The sequence below is a fragment of the Mchenga conophoros genome, linkage group LG17 (assembly GCF_057382185.1).
Source record: "Mchenga conophoros isolate Kocher_MC1m ecotype Shallow Benthic linkage group LG17, M_conophoros_male_GT1.1, whole genome shotgun sequence".
NCBI lineage: Eukaryota > Metazoa > Chordata > Actinopteri > Cichliformes > Cichlidae > Mchenga > Mchenga conophoros.
In genome coordinates this window covers 36,737,126-36,758,991 of record NC_140542.1, presented here as the reverse complement: position 1 = coordinate 36,758,991, position 21,866 = coordinate 36,737,126, and the positions used below count along the sequence as shown (strand labels likewise).

At 39.8% G+C, this 21,866-nt stretch overlaps 1 protein-coding gene across 1 annotated transcript in view; it reads left to right on the top strand.

Annotated features, from left to right (window-relative positions):
* Nucleotides 1–21,633, top strand: part of LOC146555858 (copine-8) — a 104,557-nt gene extending 82,924 nt beyond the window's left edge. Inside the window, exons 14-20 of the mRNA XM_085251261.1 lie at nt 2,817–2,863; nt 3,608–3,789; nt 5,237–5,364; nt 10,804–10,906; nt 13,096–13,153; nt 13,267–13,340; nt 16,619–21,633. Coding sequence (XP_085107387.1) covers nt 2,817–2,863; nt 3,608–3,789; nt 5,237–5,364; nt 10,804–10,906; nt 13,096–13,153; nt 13,267–13,340; nt 16,619–16,807 — 781 coding nt within the window. The 3' untranslated portion in view covers nt 16,808–21,633. The remainder of the gene's footprint in view (nt 1–2,816; nt 2,864–3,607; nt 3,790–5,236; nt 5,365–10,803; nt 10,907–13,095; nt 13,154–13,266; nt 13,341–16,618) is intronic.
* The last annotated feature ends 233 nt before the right edge of the window (nt 21,634–21,866 follow it).

Sequence of the window (21,866 nt, the reverse complement as noted above, 5' to 3'; positions counted from 1 at the left end):
GTTTTTGTAATTTTCAGTCACTACAAAAAAAACATGCTTAAGACTTGAATATGGAAAATTCCTTTATTTTAAAACAATACATTGTATCTTATTTTTATATTTTTTTCTACTGTGGATGGGTAAGACCCACAACCCACTGCTGTGCCAATACTGCTGAATGAATATTCCCAGATGTTTGTCAGGTGTATTTGTTCATACTGTACTGTCCATCTGCTGTGCGTAGCTGTGTACATGTCATTAATATTAAATAATGCATTGACTGAGACAAAAACAACAACAACAAAGCACTATCCCTGAATATAATAGGGGATCTTTGTTCTGTTTTCAGTTATTTAGAGTCATGCTTTAGCAAGTAAACCCAAAAGTAAGACGTCTGCTGAAGTTTTGGGGGAATCTGACAAGAGGTGGGCATGTAGACTGCCCAATAAAAATAAATAAATAATGACTTGATAAAGCTGCTAACAGCCTTGAAAAGGTTCAGGGAAGTGTGAATGATAAGGTTTAGTTTATAAGACAGGCTAAGCTCACAGCTCTTCTCCCTGTACTGAAACTCAGAGATGTGATGTTGTGGTGAAGACCACTGCCTGTGAAAATCCCTTATCACGACTGCCAGAAAATCTTGTTTTTCAACCTGTTCTGCAGCAGTGCTCTGCTGCACATCTCCATTTGCTTGCCTTCAGTGCAAAAATGGCTGATAACTGCAGTTGGAAATATTCTACTAGTTATATCATTTATTTATTGCAGTTGCTGTTTGCTGATTTTTGGCATAAAGAAAAAGGGACTATTAATGAAGTGTGTGTGTTTAAAACTATTTATGTGTCGACTGACAGACAGACAGAATGTAAGTCTAGACCAAGAAATATACCATGGAAACCAGCATGTTGCCTAACAACCTTCATGTCTTCACATTTAGATTTATACCTTTAGACTGCAATCCAGAAATATCATCAAAAGCCAGTTAAACCGTAGTCTTGCTCGGATTTGTGTCTGGTTAATAGATGCTGAGCATGAAGCACAATTTCCGCTTAAATCTCAGAAACTCTGACGTCATTCGTATCCTGCTATTAACTGTAGATTTTGCAGCCCAAAATATTCCCAGTCAAACTGTGGAGGTTTGATAATGCTAATCAATGAGAGTGACTCAACAATTGCAACTCACTTCTGAAAAGGACTCAGCCAATATTCCCCATTTTGGAGCTTCTGATGTTGTCCCTGCTTTTGTTTGTTATTTTCTTGGCAGCTTTAAAATTGCACATCATAGTTCTGACTCATCTGATGCAACAATGGCATTGCTGTTTTCTTGCACTAATGTTTCACCGAGATGTGTTAAACTGGGAATTGCATTCCTCCTTTTCTGCCATTCCCTTTTTGTTATTTATTATTACCGGTTGCCTGTTTACTGTGACAAAATTTGACTTCCTCTGTCAGATTTTTATGACGCAGAGTGAAATAAGGTGAGCAGTAAAGAGAGAAAACATAATTTAAGCTGGTGGTCTGGTGCTTTGCCTTTAGGAGGCAAGGCCCTCCTGTACTTGCATCAGAAAAAAGGCACTTTTTCCTTGATATTGCTACTAATTTTGGTTAAATATAGTATAAATATAACAGGTCAAAAACTAGTTATCAATATACAGTGAAGGCACTTGAGTAAACCACCTCATCTTGTTATACTACTCAGCTACAAGTGATTTGCAGCTACTTTGCTGGACTATTTTACTACATAGTTTCTACATTGCTCCAAATATTGATTTCATTCTGTAAATCTTTATGTTAGACAATTTGTACATTTTGTACTGATATATCTGTGATAAGCTAATATTGGGGATTCATGTATACAGTAAGAAACAGTCCTTAAAAAGTTGAATGCTTCTTGAAAAACAGAGTTAAAGTCATCATGATAGGCTCACAGCAAAGAAGTATGAAGCAGGTAAGCAAATGACGGATTTACCATCATTTCGATCTTTCGTGCTAGCAGGGTGACACTAAGCATTAGAAAGTATAACGACATATATCACAGCACACAAAGACGCTATGATTTCAATCAGCTCCACCTACACAGTCTAATTAATAAAAGCTGACTGGCAGCGACTGATCTTTTTCCCTTCATAGAAAAATCAGAGCGAACTTGCTTTTCCATGTAGTTTTTAAGCCCAAAGTGGAAAAACTTTGGTAATTTTTCACTAATAGAATTTGTTTGTACACATGTCAGAGCCCCCCTGCCGTGTGGGCTGATCATTAAATGTGTCATGAACTTTTCGTCGCTCGCTCACTCTTCTTCTGCACCCCCCTGCGCAGCGCCAAAGATGATGAGCTGCTGGGTGTTTAAGACGTGTGTATGGTAGACAAAGAGGCTTTTGTGTTTGTGTGTGCGGCAGCGAGGTGAGGATTGCTGTTGAAAAAACCTGTAGTGGGCCTACAGAGCTCTTAACCACATCCTGTTCCTGCAGGTTCACAAGTTAAAAATGTTTTGATGAAGCGAGATGTGCCACTTTCTCATCCCGGGTGCCGTGGTGTGTTATTTTTCCTGGTCTTGTTCAGTCTTCCTCCATCTTCACTGCTTCCGCATTCTCTTAGATAACAACTTCCCAGTTGTTCGCAAGACTAATCCAGCGACATTCATGATCTCTAAAGCATGAATCCTAATGTTTTTTGGTCATCCGCAGCTTTCCGACCGTTCACTGAAATATCACAGCTACTTGCTTGAGTGCCAGTATGAGGGAATTCGAAGCCTCTGAATTATGGGAGCTCTGGTGATCCAGTGCCATAATCTGGTCAGACGTTTTTAAACCATCTCTATCTCTGTGTTTTTGTCTTACAAGGACCCAGATTAACTTCACCGTGGCCATCGACTTCACAGCTTCCAATGGTGAGTCTTCTCATAAACACACATTTAGACACACAGAGTGCCCTGAATGCCTGGAGAGCATTTATTCAAATATATGCAGATGGGAGAATCAAGTGTTTCCTAATAGCCCTCTCCATCACACCTGGCGGTAACGTGCTATGATGGCCGTGATTAAAGGGCTATGTTATCAATCTACCCTTGAGCTCAGTAGTAGGTGGACGATTGAGGCTGTTCAGCCTGTCCTATTAAATGAAATAAAAACTCTTCAACTGTAGTTGTAATAAATGTGTTAGAGGCTGAGGTGCGCTTGATCTTGTCAGCCAATTACAAAACCCTCAATAGCCACCGCAGTTTATTAAAAACAACCCACGTAGCGATATAAAAAGTCGCATACGGATAGATAAAACAAAAAAAATAAGCAACACATTCTCGCCGCTGTAAGGTAATTAGCAGCTAATTTAACTCCATCGCTGAAGCTATCATGACTCAAGTGTTTTTCTACAAATTTACACATCATGAACCACTAGAGATTTATTGGATGGTTACTTTTGGACGAGCTCTCTGTGACAAAGATGTGCGAAAAATCAAGAAGTGGTAAAACAACATTTACAACTTCAGGCAGCTATTCTAGCAGTGATCATGGTTCCTGCAGCTTCTGACAATCCATGATGGCCCGGTCTGTTTTATGTGCTTGCTGGAAGGAAATCTCCGAATTTGGACTTAACTTACTTGTGATTTTGAAGATTCTGTCTCTGTCCACAACAGGTAACCCAGCCCAGCCCACCTCACTCCACTACATGAGCCCCTACCAGTTGAATGCCTACGCCATGGCTCTGAAGGCAGTCGGAGAGATAATTCAGGACTACGACAGTGATAAGATGTTCCCTGCACTTGGCTTTGGAGCCAAACTGCCACCCGATGGACGGGTGTCCCATGAGTTTGCTTTGGTAAGTACAGGACTGAGACTTGTACCCTGCAATTAGCAGCCATTTGCAGTCAATGGAGAGTCATTTATAATAGGTGACCTATGATTAGTGTTGGAGAGCGCAAGAGAGGGAACGAGAGGAAAATTACTATTTCCCTAAAACAATTACATAAACACTTTTAAATTTATTCTATTCATTTGTATTCACACTGAACTGTTTTCACTTCACAAAGCTGAAAGGTAGATTCGTGGCTTGCCTGCATTATTCTAACGTGGTCGACAACACTGTACTGGTAAACAACCGTGGATGCTCTTTAATCTCCGGGTCCATTTGCTGCTTAGTGGTGTGTTACGTATTCACACGCTTGACGGGTACTATGGAGATTTGCATATTTGTAACACAGCAGTTGAGGAGTTTTCCAGCTAATTGACAGGCTCAGGTTTTAATGTCAGTTCTTTTACATTGTGGAATTTAATGCAGCTCCTGTCAACAAAAACACAAAAAAATGTCTTCATTTACGAGAGTCTCAAATGTTCCCAGTCACACGGAAAAGTTGTGAGTTATGCTTTACATTTGAATAACTCGAGGGTCAGTCTAGCCTTTGATGGTTGCATTTATTTACTGTGACCTTTGAACCATCCGTTCTAATGTTTTTCATACAACCAGCCAAAATGTCAAAAGCAATATCAAACATGTATATATGGTGTTGTTGACAATGAAAGTTGTTGCAACCAGCAGTCTCAGAGTAAATCCTGCTGTCTTAAAGGTTCCTCGATATAAACTGGATAAACTGTCCTGACCAGTGCTGGTCAAGTTACTTGAAAAAAGTAATTGGTTACCAATTACTGATTACTTCTCCAAGAAAGTAATCCTGTTACTTTACTGATTACTTATTTTCAAAGTAATTAGTTACTTTCTTACTTAGTTACTTTTTAAAAACATGATACACAACCTGAGTAAAGCAATAGACCTTTCAGCCGAATTCTATTTTTATGCATAATCCGTCATATAAAATTTAATCAAAAGAAAAAGGTCTCTTTTAAAAACTTGTAATCTTTTAACTTTATGCATCAAGCAAAAATTTATTATATGAAACTGTCTCTGACGTGAAGAAATTTGTTTAACATTTAAACCTATTTTCTGCATATTCCAGCTTATAAAATAAAATAATGTTTTGTGTTTACGCTCTTTCAAAAAGATGCAAGATTCAGCTGCACTGATAAAACCTAAACGATACCCATCCCTAATAAGCAGCCTGTTGAAGTTCAAAGTGAGCATCAGAATGAGGAAGAAAGGTGATTTTAATTACTTGTGGCATGGTTGTTGTTGCCAAACGGATGGGATTTCCCCAAACATCCAGTGAGAGAGTACATAAATGATTCACTTGCTTTCCCTCTTCCTGTGGCCCTGCTGAATGCATCTCAAATCAATCATGGAAGGTAATCCCCTCTTCTTCTTTCCTCTGCAGAACGGGAACCCTCAGAACCCATATTGTGCAGGGATTGATGGTGTAATGGAAGCCTACTACCAGAGTCTTAAGTCGGTTCAGCTTTACGGCCCCACTAACTTCTCTCCTGTTATCAACCATGTGGCCAGGTAACACACGTACACCAGTGATTTTAAGTGTCTGATTTACATCTCTCGGTTTTTGCTTTTCTGTACGCTGAGCACGCTGTTTTACGCTGTCGTAATTGTCATCACTTCCTTTAAAATGAACTTCGTATCATTTGAGTACGCGTGAAAGAACGGAGAGTACATTTCACTCCGACACTCAACGTGTGTTCTTGGATTTTCTGTAATGAGCTCTCTGAAGCAGATGTTTGTAATGTAGCTAAGAAGAGTTAGAGTGCAGGAGAAAAACCTCGGGACACAAACAGAGAAGGTGCCTGACGGATGATTGCGTGTTTGTTTGTTTCTGTATACCGATGAGAACGTAATTTATGCTGCGGGGGAAGACGAGCAGGCGGACAATCAAGAAAAAGACTTCCAAAAGAAAAATACATTAAGAATCTGTTCATGCAAGTATGTAATTATAGCGAGGTCTCTCGTCAGGTTGCTTTTCATATCTAGGAGATAATTTACTCACATCTTAATCGTGTACTTACACATACAAATAGAGCATAACACAGATGCCTAACCAGCTTGTAATGAGTTCAGTATTTTGCACATTTTCGATTACTGGTTATGTAGTATTTGAGCCCTTTCCAACCCATTGGTCAGTCCCTTTGAGCAACAGCAACTGATTAGCTTAGCATAAAGCCATGACGCTTCGATCATTGGCGCTCCAATCTGCATCCCTTTGTATCCTTGGGCAACATACTGAACCCCAAGTTGCTTTCTGATGTGTGAATGTTAGAAAAAGGTGCCTGTAAGGTTACATGAGGCATGTTGTATAAAGCGTTTTGAGTGCCCAAGTACAGCAGGAAAACTCCATAATTAGCCCAAAAGCACTGCCTGTCACCAGGTTGTGGTGTGTGTTATCAAAGTCAAAGTCAAAGTAAACTTTATTGTCATCTCTGCTATATATATAGTACAGAATATAGAGGCAGTTCAGTTCATTTCCATTCAGTGCAAAAGACATACATATACACACACACACACACACACACACACACACACACACACACACACACACACACACACACACACACACAGATAAGACTAAGGTAAAAGGATCAATAACAGTTTACAATTTACAGGTTGAAGTGATTTAAAGTGACCATGAGCAGGATTCTTGAGAGCAGGATTGTCCATAGAGCAGCATCTGGGTTACAAAGGCAGTGGTATGTGGAGTGCAATAGAGGCAGTTAGTTAACAGTTTGTGTGGGTGTGTTTGTTGGGGGGAGTGGGAGAGCCTGTAGTGAGTTCAAGAGTCCGGTGGCTTGTGGGGAAAAAGCTATCTTACAGTCTGGAGGATCGGGCCTCGATGCTGCGATAGCATCTGAATATTGGAAGGAGAGAAAAAAGTCCATGTGAGGGGTCAAGCACGATCCAGGAGGCCTTACTGATGCAGCACTTGTGGAAGAAGTCCCGTAGCAGAGGGAGAGATGTTCCGATGATCTTGGCAGCTGCTTTAACAATCCGCTGTAGCTGGCGGAGGTTGCCGACTCTGCAATTGCTGAACCACACGGAGATGCAGCTGGTCACAGGTTATACATCCATGTGTCACATAAAATATTCAGTGGTTGTTGGGAAGTAAAAAAGTGTCCAAAGGAGACAAGGTGGCAAAGTTGGCATTAAATCAAAAGGTATTTATTATTGATTAAACTAAAGGAAACAGACAAACCGCCTTTACCATCAAGAGGAAGAGCAGCACACCAAAGTCTAGAAGCTGGTCACGAAGCAAAAGAGAACAAGTCAGACATGTTAAATGATTCAAAGACCGTCCTCTCCACCAAGGCATGAGCAACCTCAAACACGCACACAGCTCAGGACAGGTCGCCAGTCTGTCGCAGGGCCAACACACAGGGACAGACAATGCCCCTGTATCTGGAGCATTGGGGCTTAAGAGGTTAAGATTAGGCTTAAAACTTTCCTTTTTGATAAAGCTTATAGTTAGAGCTGGATCAGGTGACCCTAAATCCTCCCGTAATTACGCTGGAATTTTCACTTGCTCTATTTTTAGACACCACTCTGCATTTCCACAGCATGTTTTGTGTCTTGTGTCCCTCCATGAACCTGTTCTGCTGGTTTCTTCTTGTTAATTGGAGATAAAGTATCTGAATTTTAGGAGCAGGACCACACCTCCAAACACGCTCCTTCCGGTTCTCATCTATGTAGGTTCCCCAAGTCCTACAAGCTGTTTGTTCTCGTTTACGTGCCCCACCCTCCCTCCCCTTTTCAATTCTTTCACTTCTTCACTTCTATGTAGTACTATGGGTAAACTATGGGGATCTGCCAGGCCCGTGAGCCACTGCCAGTCCCCAAACCGCAGCTCAATTCATGTCCAAGCCTTTCACCTTTATCTACTAAACCGCTGTCAAACCTCAAATGAGGACATGGGCCCAGCGGGTGAAAGGGGAGTTTGTTGGGGTTTTCTCTGTATTTCTTGTAGGATCTTTTCCTCACAAGATGAAGGGCTTTGAGGTGACTGTTGTTGTGATTTGGAGCGATATAAATAAAATTTAACTGAATTGAATAGTAACAATAAGAAACAGCACAGCTCTGTTACCCCTGACTCAGAGCCAGGCCAGTTCTTTAAACAAAGTGAAGCTGTTCATTTTGCTGCTTTTGTTCTGTGCCTGAAATATTCTTCTCCTCAGTTCAAATAACAAACCCAATCAAAACTGCAGCATGTATGCTTGCAGCATGCATGCATGCATATATATATATATATATATATATATATATATATATATATATATATATATATATATATATATTTATTAGGGGTGCAACGATACACAAAATTCACGGTTCGGTTCGATACTTTGGTGTCACGGTTCGATATTTTTTCGATACAAAAAAATGTTCATGCATTTTTAATTTGTCATTTATTAAAATTATAAATATATATTTTAACTCAAAAGTACAGTTTTTAAATTTAACCCTAACCCTTGTGCGTGTTTTTTATTTTGACAGCGAATGCGCACCTGCTGACCACTTATGTGCAGCCCTGGTTATTTAGCTCATCATATTGCAGCCACAGAAATTCTTTTGTCCATGAAACCATAAAGCTGCACTTTCTTTTTGCCTTATAGTCTGATTTGTCATAACTTTTCCGTTTTGTGGTAAGCTTTTCTTTGGCTGTCACTTCTTCACCCCGACCTGTCTTATTTGGCTCAGCAGAACTGAAATGCTTTTACACACGCACTCACATAAGCTCAGCGATTCTCTGCGCGATCAACCTCTCACATGTTTAAGCTGCGGGAGATTTCACTTGTCATGTTTGCATAGTAAGCTAACGATTGATAAGACGATGTCAGAGGAATTGGTGCGCAAATTATCATCACTCACAGATCAGTGCTGTCGCTCTCTATACACAGTTCGCGCGATTGCAAAGTGAAAGCAAAAAAACAAGCGCAAATTCAAACGCGACTTCAATATGTCACATATTGACAGTGGCTCACCGATGCCAATGACATAATTACCCAGCTACATTTCTGAAAGAATGCAAAAGCATTGACATATATTTTTCCTACAATAGCCCGACGGGCAGGGAAGAGATAGATTTTGGTAGCCCGACTGAAAAAAATCGCTAGCTCCGGGACGTCGGGCTAGCGATATTGCGAGCCCTGTATCTGATTGAGGAATCACTCATCTTTGGAAAAGAGAGTTTATTACAGAGAAATGTCTCTTTCCAAAATAAAAGCTATACTATCCGCTTCTTCTGGGCTATATTCTCAGCAGCATGAGGAGAATCATGTGCTAACAACTGTCTAAATGACTCAGCTAAAGTTAGTAGCATGCTTGCTTTTTTTTGTCTGCTTCCACTTGTCTTTGCACTAGGATGATGTCGGCGTAAATGTGCAGTCATATTCGTTGTGTTCCCACTAGTGCTTTCAGGTTAATCTCGTTGAAATGACCTTAACGCCACAACACGGCAAATCTCCGTTAACGAGCTACCGCCGATCGCTCCGTGCATGGGGCTAGACGGCCAACACGTTAACGAGCTAACTGCGCTAACACACTAGTTCACACCAATGTAATTGAGCATTGCATGGCACATCCAACATACTGTTTTACTTTAGTCCATGACTCGCTTACCTTCAGGGTCATACGTCACATGAAAACCAAAATAATTCCAAACGCCAGATCTGAATGAGGTTCAATTTGCCTGTTGCAAGGAGAGCTTAACTTCTGTCTCGCTAGCTTGCCCTGCGCTCTTCCTTCTGATGATGCTGTCTGTGTTGAGCGCTCAGTGGATCTGCGCTGGACAGTGCAGCCTAGGCGGAGTAGTCGAACGCAGATTCACTGAGCGCTCAACACAGACAGCATCGTCAGAAGGAGAATTGATAAAATAAATTACAAATGTTGTATTGTTCGGTACATATGCGTACCGAACCGAAAGCACTGTATCGAACGGTTCAATATCGATACGAATATCGTTGCACCCCTAATAAATATATATATATATATATATATATATATATATATATATATATATATATATATATATATATATATATATATATATCTCACCAAGTCTTTAAACATAAATATGTTAAGCGTTTCTCAGAGACGTAAACAAGGCTGCATTTTTCATAAACTTCTATCCTCCCCCGAGCCAGACTGCAGATCATTAACTCTGTTTTTGCTCTAAAAGTTTTAACTCTCAGACCTGGTTCAGCTGTGTGAGATAAGAACGTAACTAATCAGAACACATTGCATAAATTCCTCCTCATAACCTCATTAAAAACTTTAAACTCTAGTTGTTATGGGGACACGTAACATCTTTTTGCAACTGTAAGACTTATTTATCAACTTTAGGCTTGCAGTTCTTTTAAGTCCCGTCCAGCCTCTGCATCTCTTTTTTTGATAGCACAGCCCCCATTTATCATTTCTGCTATCTCTTACTCCACTCCCCCATACAGCTTAGTAATTATCGACTTTGTCTTCCTTGGTCTCTCGCTGTCTCTGACTCGACTTGTTTTGCTATATTTCATCCTTCTATCTACAGTGTTGTGATGGTCTATAGTGGAAGTTATTAGGAGATGGAGACGTAGCTTGCTGCACAGAAAGGTGATGCTTGAAAGAAACTGAAGCAGTTGGAATAATATCAGGTCACGACTCAGACAGGAGTGAAAGGACACACTTGGTAACAGAGTGGCTAAAATTCTTAATAAGACAAGAATCTGTGAAACTGACATAAAGATGTGTTTGACAGATTATCCTGTTATCCAGAGCATCAATACCACCCTGTTTTCACAGATCTGTTTCTGCTCTTTATTAAATAAAGCCACTAAATGCTTTACATGTAATTAAACTACACAGTGTGATGCATAATCTACTCAAGTAATGAGCTGTATTTGTAACAAAAACATGTAAGGAGATCAGAAATAACCACAAATTGTTTCTTTGTGTGTTTTTGTACAGATACGCAGCATCTGTGAAGGATGGCTCCCAGTACTTTGTGCTCCTCATCATCACAGACGGGGTCATCTCAGACATGGCCCAGACCAAGGAATCTATTGTCAATGTAAGGACGTGCAGAGCAGCTGTGAACACCTGAGCCTGCACCTCTCAGAAAGTTCACCCTTTGAAGAAATATTAGTTGCAAAAGTTTAATTATAATAATGGTAAATAAAGCCAATGCCACTCAAAACCAAAAACTGGCTGAAGGAATGAGGAAATAATGAAAACATGAACGACAAACAAGGAAGGAAGCAATTCATCCCTTAATTAAACTTTACGAAGCAGTACTTTATGCTAAAGAAGCAACGAATCACCATGGAGGCGAATGCAAAGAGAAATGACCGTGACCATCATGCTAGCTGCCCCATTTCGCATATATTTACAACACCACAACACTACAACCATCAAACATCAAAACACAACCTGATTAGCTAAAGGTGCAACAATCTAAATCTCACACTTCTAGATAGTTTGTTAGCACTGATGATGTTCCCATCCCTAAATAGATGAAAATTGCTTTGTGCTCGATGATTACTGTATCATCTGAAGTTTTGATCATTGAGGGTTAGAACAGGGGAAAATGCAGAAGTGGCAAAAACTGCAGATCCTCTCGAGTCCGTATTCATGGACTCTCATGTTAAAACGGCCAACTTTATAGCATTAAAAAGCATAATTATAGCCTCATACAAGAATAAGTTTTGGCCTCTGTGGATAGTTTCTTCATTTCTAGAATTCTGAGTGGGATGATTTCTTTAAAGCTCATCCACCTGGATAATTGGATTGGGAGCATGGCTGTTTTAATTGACAGGTTTCCCAACACAGGGAGCTGGCTCTGATATGTGTTTATTAGTTTCCCTCTATTAATTTCACTCACTGAAGTAGACCTCTCTACTGTGTTTATGCCTGTTGGGGCATTTTTAATGGATTATCTGATTAATGTTATAGCTGTGTGGTTTGTGCTTCGGTTGAGAGAAATTCTAATATACTATTAGACTATTACTGAGCAATGCATGTCTGTACACTTTGTGGAGACAGCTTGCAAACCAAGATAATTCAGCCCTTTTGTCCAAATATAGTAACTTCAAAAAACCATCAATAAGAACTGTGTGGTGGCTCATTTTGAAGCTTCAAAGTGTAGAGGCCTAACCCAGCGGGTGACATCGCCATGGCTACATCCTCCTTTTATACTGGGTTAGCATGTACAGCAAGTCACAGTGTGCTTTTCACACATCAGGGTTAGTGCACTATAGTGCACGGGTAGCAGTCACAGTTTTCTGTTGTTGTGCTGGTTACATGCGGTGTTGTGGTGGGAAAAGTTAGGAAACACGCCGAAATAACTGTGGACCAAATCTTAAACATAAATAAATACTCTGGATTGTAAACATTTACAGTCAAGACAAAACTGTGTGCAAATGAGCAGAGGGGTGAAAGCGCATGTGAACTGTGCACAGTTGAGGGAATTTAATAAAAAATAGAATTTCGCATTTGATACGACATCCATGACTGGCAGCGGTTCCTTCTGTTATAATGTGTGTTTGCTGTGCTGCTTTTGCCAGCATGTGGTTAACCTTCGCACCATCCTCTCCATCACTGTCAAGTCCAGAGTCGCCCAGAATGCAAACAAAATGAACAGTGAACGGAAGCCATGTTTCTGAAACCAGTGATCCATCTCAGGGCCTGTGAAAACAACAAAGGACAGGGGGTTTGATGGTTCGACGGGAGAAATAGAAGGCTTGGGTAAAAAAAAAGGGGGAAGATATATGCGAGATATGGGGGGGGGGTGAGCGGAGCAGAATTAGAAACCTGAGGACCTCTACCACTGGGAGCAAAAAATAAGCGAGATGTTTCGATAACATCATCTATCTTTCTGCAGCCTGAGGTCATAACATTACTCACTGAACACACTCACACACCGATGGACTGCATACACACTCTGTGACACTTGAACGAATGCGCCCACGTACAACACAAACACATGTCATTTGTTAGCTGTCAGCGAGTTGAGTGTCTCATGTCTAATATTAATTACAGTGATGGCTCAACCCACGCAGCGCTCCGGGGGTGGAAAACACACATGATCACACATATTGTATGTGTTCTGCGAGACATGAATGTGACATGATTTGTTTACTAAAGAAAAACCTCCACAGTGTCCAACACGGGTGAACATGCATGGCGTTACACTCAAGTAAAGATTTTCACAGCTTTGAATGTTTTGAAATATTAATTGTTCTTCCTCTCGCTCTCGTTTAGGCCTCCTGCCTGCCGATGTCAATTATCATTGTGGGAGTAGGGCCTGCAGAATTTGATGGTAAGTCAACAAGATGTTGAAACATGTGGGTTAAAATAACAAACCTTTATTTGATTAGATTTTTTTTGTAGGAAAAACTGCTGCCAGCTTAGTTTTGTCTTTAATCTTTACAGCCATGGTTGAATTAGACGGTGATGAAGTCAGAATCTCTTCTAGAGGAAGATACGCCGAGAGGGACATTGTTCAGGTGAGGTCTGCCTTCAGTCTCTTAAATCGTTACTCATCCTCATTACACTAACCTGTGTCACTGTCTTGGGTCTGCGTTTTCGGTCCATTCTGTGTTCTGACGGCTTTGCTGTGACAATATATTTAAAGTGAGTATACAGACGTCTTAAGGGTATTAAATGGAGGTCATACGGGTGTCCCCTCACTGGGATTGCATGCCAAATGATTGTTTGTAAATAGAGCCTGTGAATATTAATTGGAAAGTGGAGTTGAGTCAAATTGGTGTGAGCCAGCCCCATCCTCATGGAGCAGCACTGCCCACGAGACAATTCAATTCAATTTTATTTATACAGCGCCAATCACAACAACAGTTGCATCAAGGTGCTTTATATTGTAAGGTAGAGCCTACAATAATACATACAGAGAACAACCCAACAATCATATGACCCCTGTGAGCAAGCACTTTGGCGACAGTGGGAAGGAAAAACTCCCTTTTAACAGGAAGAAACCTCCGCTAGAACCAGGCTCAGGGAGGGGCGGGGCCATCTGCTGCGACCAGTTGGGGTGAGAGAAGGAAGACAGGACAGTTAAATCCAAAACAAGTTATGGATTTAACTGTACAAACTGTGTGTGCTGAAACAATACCTGTGCTACGAGGTGCTTCATTTACACCTGACAAATCAAGTGCTCAAATTAGCTAATTAAGTGGGACCCACCTGAAGACCCCTATCAGCTGATGCTTTAGCAATGCACATTCCCAACAAAATTCCAGTTCCAGCCAAACTCAGGGCCTATGCATTTTTATTGGGCCTGGGAGGTATGAGCAGACAGAACCAACCATGTGGTGGTTCTGTCTGCTCATACCCCAGACACACACACACACACACACACACACACACACACACACACACACACACACAGAAAGATAATGGCAGGCTCCCCAGTAACAGTGAAGAGCCAATTCGCCATCCCCTCCATCTTTTACTCAGTCTCACTTCCTCATTAAAGTGAATGAACAGTGAACCTCAGCTCTAACCCCTGGCTTAATGCCCATTTTAAAAAGCCTAGGGCATTGTGGGGTCTGCAGGCAGCCATGTAAGATGGACCTGTGCAGCGCAGAAAGATCAGAATTTTCCCCATGTGGCTTCGGCATAGCCACAACAGCGCTACCTGTGTGCTTAAGTTCTTTATTCTTAAAAGGTCATTTAGGTTAGCAAAGCAGCCACATAGACGTGCCTTTAATGTATAAAGTCACAGTCGTACTTCATGCAGTATTAGTTCACCCATCCCTTCAATCATCCAGTTCAGCCAGGCGTTCGTTGCCTTCCCTTTTCTTTGTATTCCTGTTTGTGTTGCTGCAGGGGATCACTTCACGGTTGCAGGTAATCCCAAAGCAGCTTTAATCTTAGCACCGAAATAAAAGAAGTAGAAGAAAACGAACATTCACAGCAAACCACTTGTTTGATTGCAACACGGAGAAGTCACGTTTTCCTCCTCCGTGACCTTTATGCCGCCGCCGTCATAGTCTTATTTCTCGCACCCTCCCTCAGAGCCACGCTCATTAGTTAGGTTTTTTTTTTTAACAAGCTCAAGCACACACATATACAAGCGCTCCATGCAGAAAAAGACCTGGTGGCAGTGAAAAACTACGTTTCTGTACGGGAACATTACACCAGCTCAGCCTGCAGGATCTCATTATCAGAAAGCTAATAACCCCAAGTGTCATGGTGAAGCTTAACTTCTGCAGCAAGTGTTTCCAGCACAAATTGTCTCCATTTGTGATCTTGTGATTGCAGGTGACAACATCTCATTAAGTAAATATAAAAAGTGACTTTGTCTTCCATTGGAGGGACATTATGAGAGAGATTTACAAGATTTATATCAGCAAAGTGAAATAACTTCAGTGATCATACGGTGACTGGTGTTTTAGGATACACGTATGCTTTCAGCACCACTATAAATTATGCAGCCTAATATTTGATCCCATTAATCCCTGACTTTTCCTAGAGCTAACTGGTGCTTGTTATGTAGCTGCTGGCTTGTATTTTCGCCTTATCTCAAAGCTTCCAACTGCTCAATTTCTCACTCCAGCAGCCCCAAACCGTGTCAGGAGACTCTATTACCAAAAGTCTCAGGAGAAAAATGAAAAATTGGATGAAAATATGCACATTTCATCTTTCTACATGTTCTGCTCAGCTAGGTGATGTTACAGATTCTGACTTTTCTTTACCCCAGTTGAGGCGAAACCTTTACAATTTGCTGTAGCCCGATCGCCGCACAGCTACACGCCAGAGTTTCAGCCGCCCGGGCGATTCTGCAGCGTCTTAATTAGGCTAGATTCTTCTCACAGGCAGCTGCTAGCCTGGTGAGCTGTACAGCTGTACTTTTACAAAAATAATCTTGCAGTTCACAAGTACATCTCCCACTTGTAACAAAAAGAAGATGAATTACTTAATTCAACTTCTTCATTTTCTTCGTTCGTTTGTGTGGCTCTTCCCACTGCTCCCCCCTCCACCCCACCTCACCATATTTCACCCTCCTTCTTTCTCACCCCCCTTTCTCTTCCTTTCACCCAGTCTCTTCTCCATCTGCGCTTTTCTTCCTTATTGCCGTCTATCCTCTCTGTGACTTCTCTCATTTTCCCCCTCTTTACCAAACCCAACTGTCTTCCCACACATTTCACCGATATCTTCACCTCTATAAGTCCTATCAGTTGGCCGGTCCTACTTCCATAAAGTTATTTTTAAAGCAGCGTCTTCGGTAAAAGCTTTCTAGCTTTGAGCTGTTTTATTGCCTGAAATGACAAAAGTCCAATTTTTGTTCATCAAGACAGAACTTTCTATGACTGCTTTTCTTCAGAAAGTCTTAGAAGCGACAGACAGATGTTTGAGCTCTGGTCACGTGACTAACTGGTCAGTTTCAGTGCAGAACAACATCAAATACAGTAAAACCACATGGAAAGCAGATAGTAGTCATTTATTTGGTAGGGTGACATTCAATTACAACAGGACCAACAATCAATAAGGAAATAATCAGCTCTGCTTGGTTAACGATAACTGTAATATTTTTAAAGGTCTAATGGCAAAGCTTCAAAATTTGTTCACCTTTTACACTGCCTATGATGCTGACTTAGCTGGCTGGCTAGCTAGCTAAGAGTTGATGGCTATGACGCGCAGAATTATGCAAGAGGAAATTGCCTGACAAGCCTGCAGTGCCTATAAAACCTATATATGATTGATTTCGCATTGTTCTTCAAACCAACTCCTGTCTCAACATCTGTTTCCTCCTCTTACCTTTCAGTTTGTCCCGTTCAGGGACTACATCGATCGTACGGGGAACCACATCCTAAGCATGGCCCGGCTCGCCAAAGATGTCTTGGCTGAGATTCCAGACCAGTTCCTCTCCTACATGCGGACCCGTGGGATAAAGCCTTCACCGGCGCCGCCTCCATACACACCACCTGGGCAACCCATCCAAACCCAGATCTGAGGAGCAAGGCTGGAAAAGGTTTTGGAGTCAGGGGTTCGCTGAACTTGTCACGCGAAATACTTCCATTTCCTTAAAGCCGCTCTCCATGCCTTGTGGTTGTGGATCACAGTGGTCTTTCATGTGTTCAGAAAGCTGCATGCCGGGCCAGGAGAGTGACGCTTTTGAGGGCAGGAAAAGAAGATGAGAGTCTGTTTACTTCCACTGTCAAGCATTCCTGTCATTGTTTTGATTTTTTTTTTTACCTGCTTATTTTATGCTTGGAAAGATTTTGGAGAAAGTTCAGAGAGTCTCAATTCAAATTGTGGCAGAAATAAGAAAAAAGGAAAAGCAGTATAAAATGGCTGATCTTACTTTTTAAAGAGAATGTCTCCAGACAAATGAAGGAGTTACATGATCTTAAATGAGCAGTAATTTCACTTGTAAATAACTGGACATATATAACTTCTTTCTTTCTCTTTCTCTCCAAATCACTCATTGTTTACAGTAAATGCTAACGAGGATTTTTACTGTTGATACTTTTATATAGTTTCAATATGAAGCTTGTAATACTCTCTTTCTTTCTTTCTCTCTCCTGGCATCCATGCCAGGTAGCAGCAGTGCAGGTCCTGGTAGCCCTTCTGTACCGTACTGTACTGTATTCTAGTGTTTGTATTAAACTTTTGCATGAGTGTAGCCTCAGTCAACTGCATGCATATAGTGGCCCTGCACTACCTCTTTTATCCATCTGTCTGTCTGTGGGGGATGAGTGTCTGTCTGCCAGTATCTTCATTCGTCTGTCTTCTTCAGCCTTATCTTTCCATCTCTCTCAATCCTTTCTTTTCTACATTTGTCACTTTTAGCTGTCTTTCCATCCAGCCTTCTTTTTTAGCTAGTTTAATTGAAAAAGTCAGAATTTTATGCTAATCAGAAATAAGAAGGGTTTTATTTAGTTATTTTTTATTTATTTATTTATTTTGTTCAAGTACTATAATGACCTTCATACAGGATTTAACTTGACTGGAAATTATTTAAAAAACCTAGACTCTCTGTTCATCCTAAAGAAATGTAAGCTAAATACTCAAGGAACAGCACAGTTGGTTAGCTAGCACACGTCGTTGATAAAGATTGAAAACTCCCATATTAATGTGTAACGTTGTTATACAGTCACAAGAAAAAGAAAAAAGTATCATTAAAAACAAATTATATTTACCACAAATTAGTGACTGTTAATATGCTTACACGCCAAGGCGGTGAGCATCGCAAATAGTTTAATTGCTAGCCATTAGCATGCTAGCATTATCGTTGTGAACATGCTAGCAGCCTTAATGTTAGCATTTTAAAAGAATGATCCTGTTAGCATGACTGTGAAGTCAACAAAAAATTAAAATGTGGCTAATATTAGTTACATATTCGGTTTTTACATTTTTTGACCCTATTATATTTTACTTTAATCCTCCATCCGAGCTCAATGAAGAGCTTTTTGGCTGTTTATGTAGCACTAGAGAGTTGAATGGAAACATGGCTACCCTGTCTCTCTGTGTCTGTCTTGCCGCTACAAACTGCCTTGGCAGTAGGATGCGCACGTGCCCAGGGGTTTTGTCTCATTGTGTTGTCACATATTCCTGCCCAATGTGTAAAACAATAGCAGCTGCTCTCAAACAAAATACTGTTTGAGCAAAAAGAGCCCAGTGGTCAAAAATGCAGAGAAAAACACATTTTCCCTATATTTTTTCTTTGCGTGGGTGTAGTGTGTTTGTACTTGAGTGCATTTTTATTACACCTTTAGCTTTGATACAGCTTTGTTTTTACGATGTGTATTTATATGTGCTAATCATATGAACGAGGATGACGCATGCAAGTTGTATTCACCGTTTCGACAAGTTTCCAATTTAAAGTCTTCTATTTTTGTCACAAGTGTGTGTGAATGCGGAGATTTGGATTGAGATATGGATGTCGATTGAAATAACCTTTTAAAACAACAGTAGATACAATATTTAAATTAAGTGGGAATGCAACATTTTAATATTCATGTGCTATCTCCATCTCCTTGTAAAAAGGAGTAACCCCGAAAGCAACACTAAAAAATAAATAAATAAAAAATTGTAACTGGAATTTTTTACATACTTTGGAATACTTTACATTGCACCGCAGCCTCACGGTATTTTGAGAAATAGTCACAAATTCTTTTGATTTGTGTTTCTGGATACTAATTTTACGGTTGTTTCATGTTCCCCAACAGGACTTTTCACAATATTATTTTTGTATCCAGTGACATATATACAAAATAATTTTCATTTACCAATTTTAAAAGGCAAACGAGTTTTCATTAATAAAATATAATTGTTACTACGTTGTCTGAACCACAGGTGCTGCAGGCACAAAAGAGTTACATAATTCATACAGTTTATCACTCAAAAAAAAAAAAAAACGAAACAAAAGACAATAGTTTGTGTCTAGGAACATGAACAAACTATTTTTTGTGACAATTTTACATTTTGCTGTGAGACTGGTGTGTACATTGCTGCATTTCTTATTGCATTCTCACATTTCTCTTTCTTTTTTACAGTCTTCTCCCATGTATTGTCACCGTAGCAGAAACTCAATTTCGCTGAATTTATCAAATGAATGTGTGTGTGCTGGTTTAGGCTTCTTGTGGCCAACTGCTCAGTTGAAAGCATAAATAAGCATAATAATTCAACATTAAGAGCTCATTGCCTAGACAGGGCACCTCTATGCTCGCTCTATGTCACCTATTCAGTCCCTGCAGAGCAAACAGAGACATAGTTAGCACCTGATCAAACCCTAGGTGGACCTCAAGGTCATCACAGCATGAGACATTGCAAAATCCCAGACTAAGCTGTTGGAGCAGATAGAATTAGTTTGCTATAGCCGGTTGCTGAAAAACAGAGAAGTTCCCTGAACTACTAGAGCAAGAAACACTCTTTGCAAATACCAGGACTGCCTATAAATACAGCTTTTCATCAGTAGTTGAAACACTACGGTTTAAAAATCTAACCTAGAAGAGTGATAGAGAGGCAAATGTGAATAAACCTTTTCAACAGGTCATTTATATATTTCCATTCTTTTTTTCCTTTCTTTGTTTTGCCTTGTCTCTGGTGACAGCTGTGGACCAAGCAATTAAAAAAAAACCAATATTGCTTCTTTAAATTCCACACAAACATCCGCTTGGACTTAAGGTGGAACTGCATGGTTAAAGGTCAAACACACTGTGACCTGTGAATACAATTTTGACCATATAATTCATACTTAAAAAATACCACCAACAACAAATGTTGTGTAATGGGAATAAATTATAATTTTTTATATCCAAAGTGTCAAAATGTTTTCTAGCAAAAACACTTTTGACCATTATTCAGTGCCAAACAGGGAGATGATGAGTCAGATACTGATTTGATGATCCTAATAGAAGTTGCCCACCTGTTTGATTCCTTGCAGATATGCTACAGGCTGTACATAATACGAGTCTGGACACACATGGATGTAAACTACAACTTGAATTGTTTGCAGACTACAACAACAGCTTGGCTTTAATCCCAATTTCAGTTGGCTGCCCAGATTTAAACCCATGCTATTTGAACAACAAACTACCTCTTGTAGTCACACGTTCATCATTAAAAACTTTCCAGGTTGGAAAATACATCTGTTCCCTAATTTTAATTTCACCAAATTTCATGAGAAGACCAGCTAATCAGGGCTAAATTGTCAATTATGAGCTGATTTAAATACTTGATGTTGTCACCATAATCTAAAATGTTGTGAAAATCAGGTAATTGTGTCATTTAAATTCCTCATTTATAGTTAAACTTGTTTTTTTTCTCTCTGATTTTAGGATTTTAGGCCATTTTTCTCGTTGTTTGTTTACTGATGAACAAACAACAAAACCCAACAAAAAGTTGCTGAACCTGGTTTAGTGAAATTCAGGATAGAAACTTTCAACTTTTTAAAATCAAACCAGGTTTGAAACACAGACACTTGAATGTAAAATTGAATTTGAAGCTCTGGAAATTGGAAAACTTGAAATTTTCTTGCTAGACTTTGAAAAAACAGAAAACTAATTAAACCCAAATTCGATCCATTCAAATTCCAATATTTCAAATTAAGCACTACTACTTTTTAGTTTCTTACTTTGGAATAATATGTAAGTAAGGATCATATTTTCAGACCTTTCTCAGCTTCCATACAGTTTTACACGGCTCACTAACTTTGACAAGCCTCATGAAGCCACAAGTGTGTATATGTGTGAACACATTTGATGTATACTGCGCGAACGTGAGCGTGTTTGTGTGTGTGTGTGCGCGTGTGCCTGTGAGGCGCCTTTTCTAAGCGTGTTTTATTAGATCATGTGAGGTGTTAACACACGTAAGATCTTTGTTTACTAAAGATATCCAAATAATGTATCGTATGCTCGTCATATCTTCTTAATAATGTGCACTATGTTTGCATGTACAGTTTTACAAAGGATGCACCAGTTCCTTTTGTTGAAAACTGAGTGTTTTGAAATATACGAATCTATATGAAAATTAACTGTACAAAATGGCCTTAAATCTTTGACTGATCTTTTTGGAATTGTGCGATGCCTTCTTCTGGAAAATGAACTGTTCAAAGGAACTGATCGTTATCTACTTTGTGTCAGTGTTTCTATTGCTTTCTAGTGTGTTTTCTTTGCACAAGCTCAATAATGGAAAAAAATTTCTTGTACTTTTTTGAGACCGTGATTAATCAGAGAAAGCATGGTTGAAGTACTGACTGTCTGATAATACATATAACAGATGACTATTTCTGTATTGAACTATTGATTTTTAAATAAATATTCATATTAAACGACATTTTGTAAGTTGTTTTTTTCCCCTCTGAGCCAGTCAAAGGTTAAAAGTAAATTTTTTTCTCCTTTTACCCCACAATTATGGAAAAGAAAGCATGCCTTCTCTCTGTTCAGAGGTTTTACATATCAAAGTATTATTTAAAAAAATAACGTAGTCCTCGGCAGCTCTTAAATTCAGGTAAATACAGCCTCACGTTAACAACAACATCCCTTAATAGACCGTTCATTTAGTAAAAG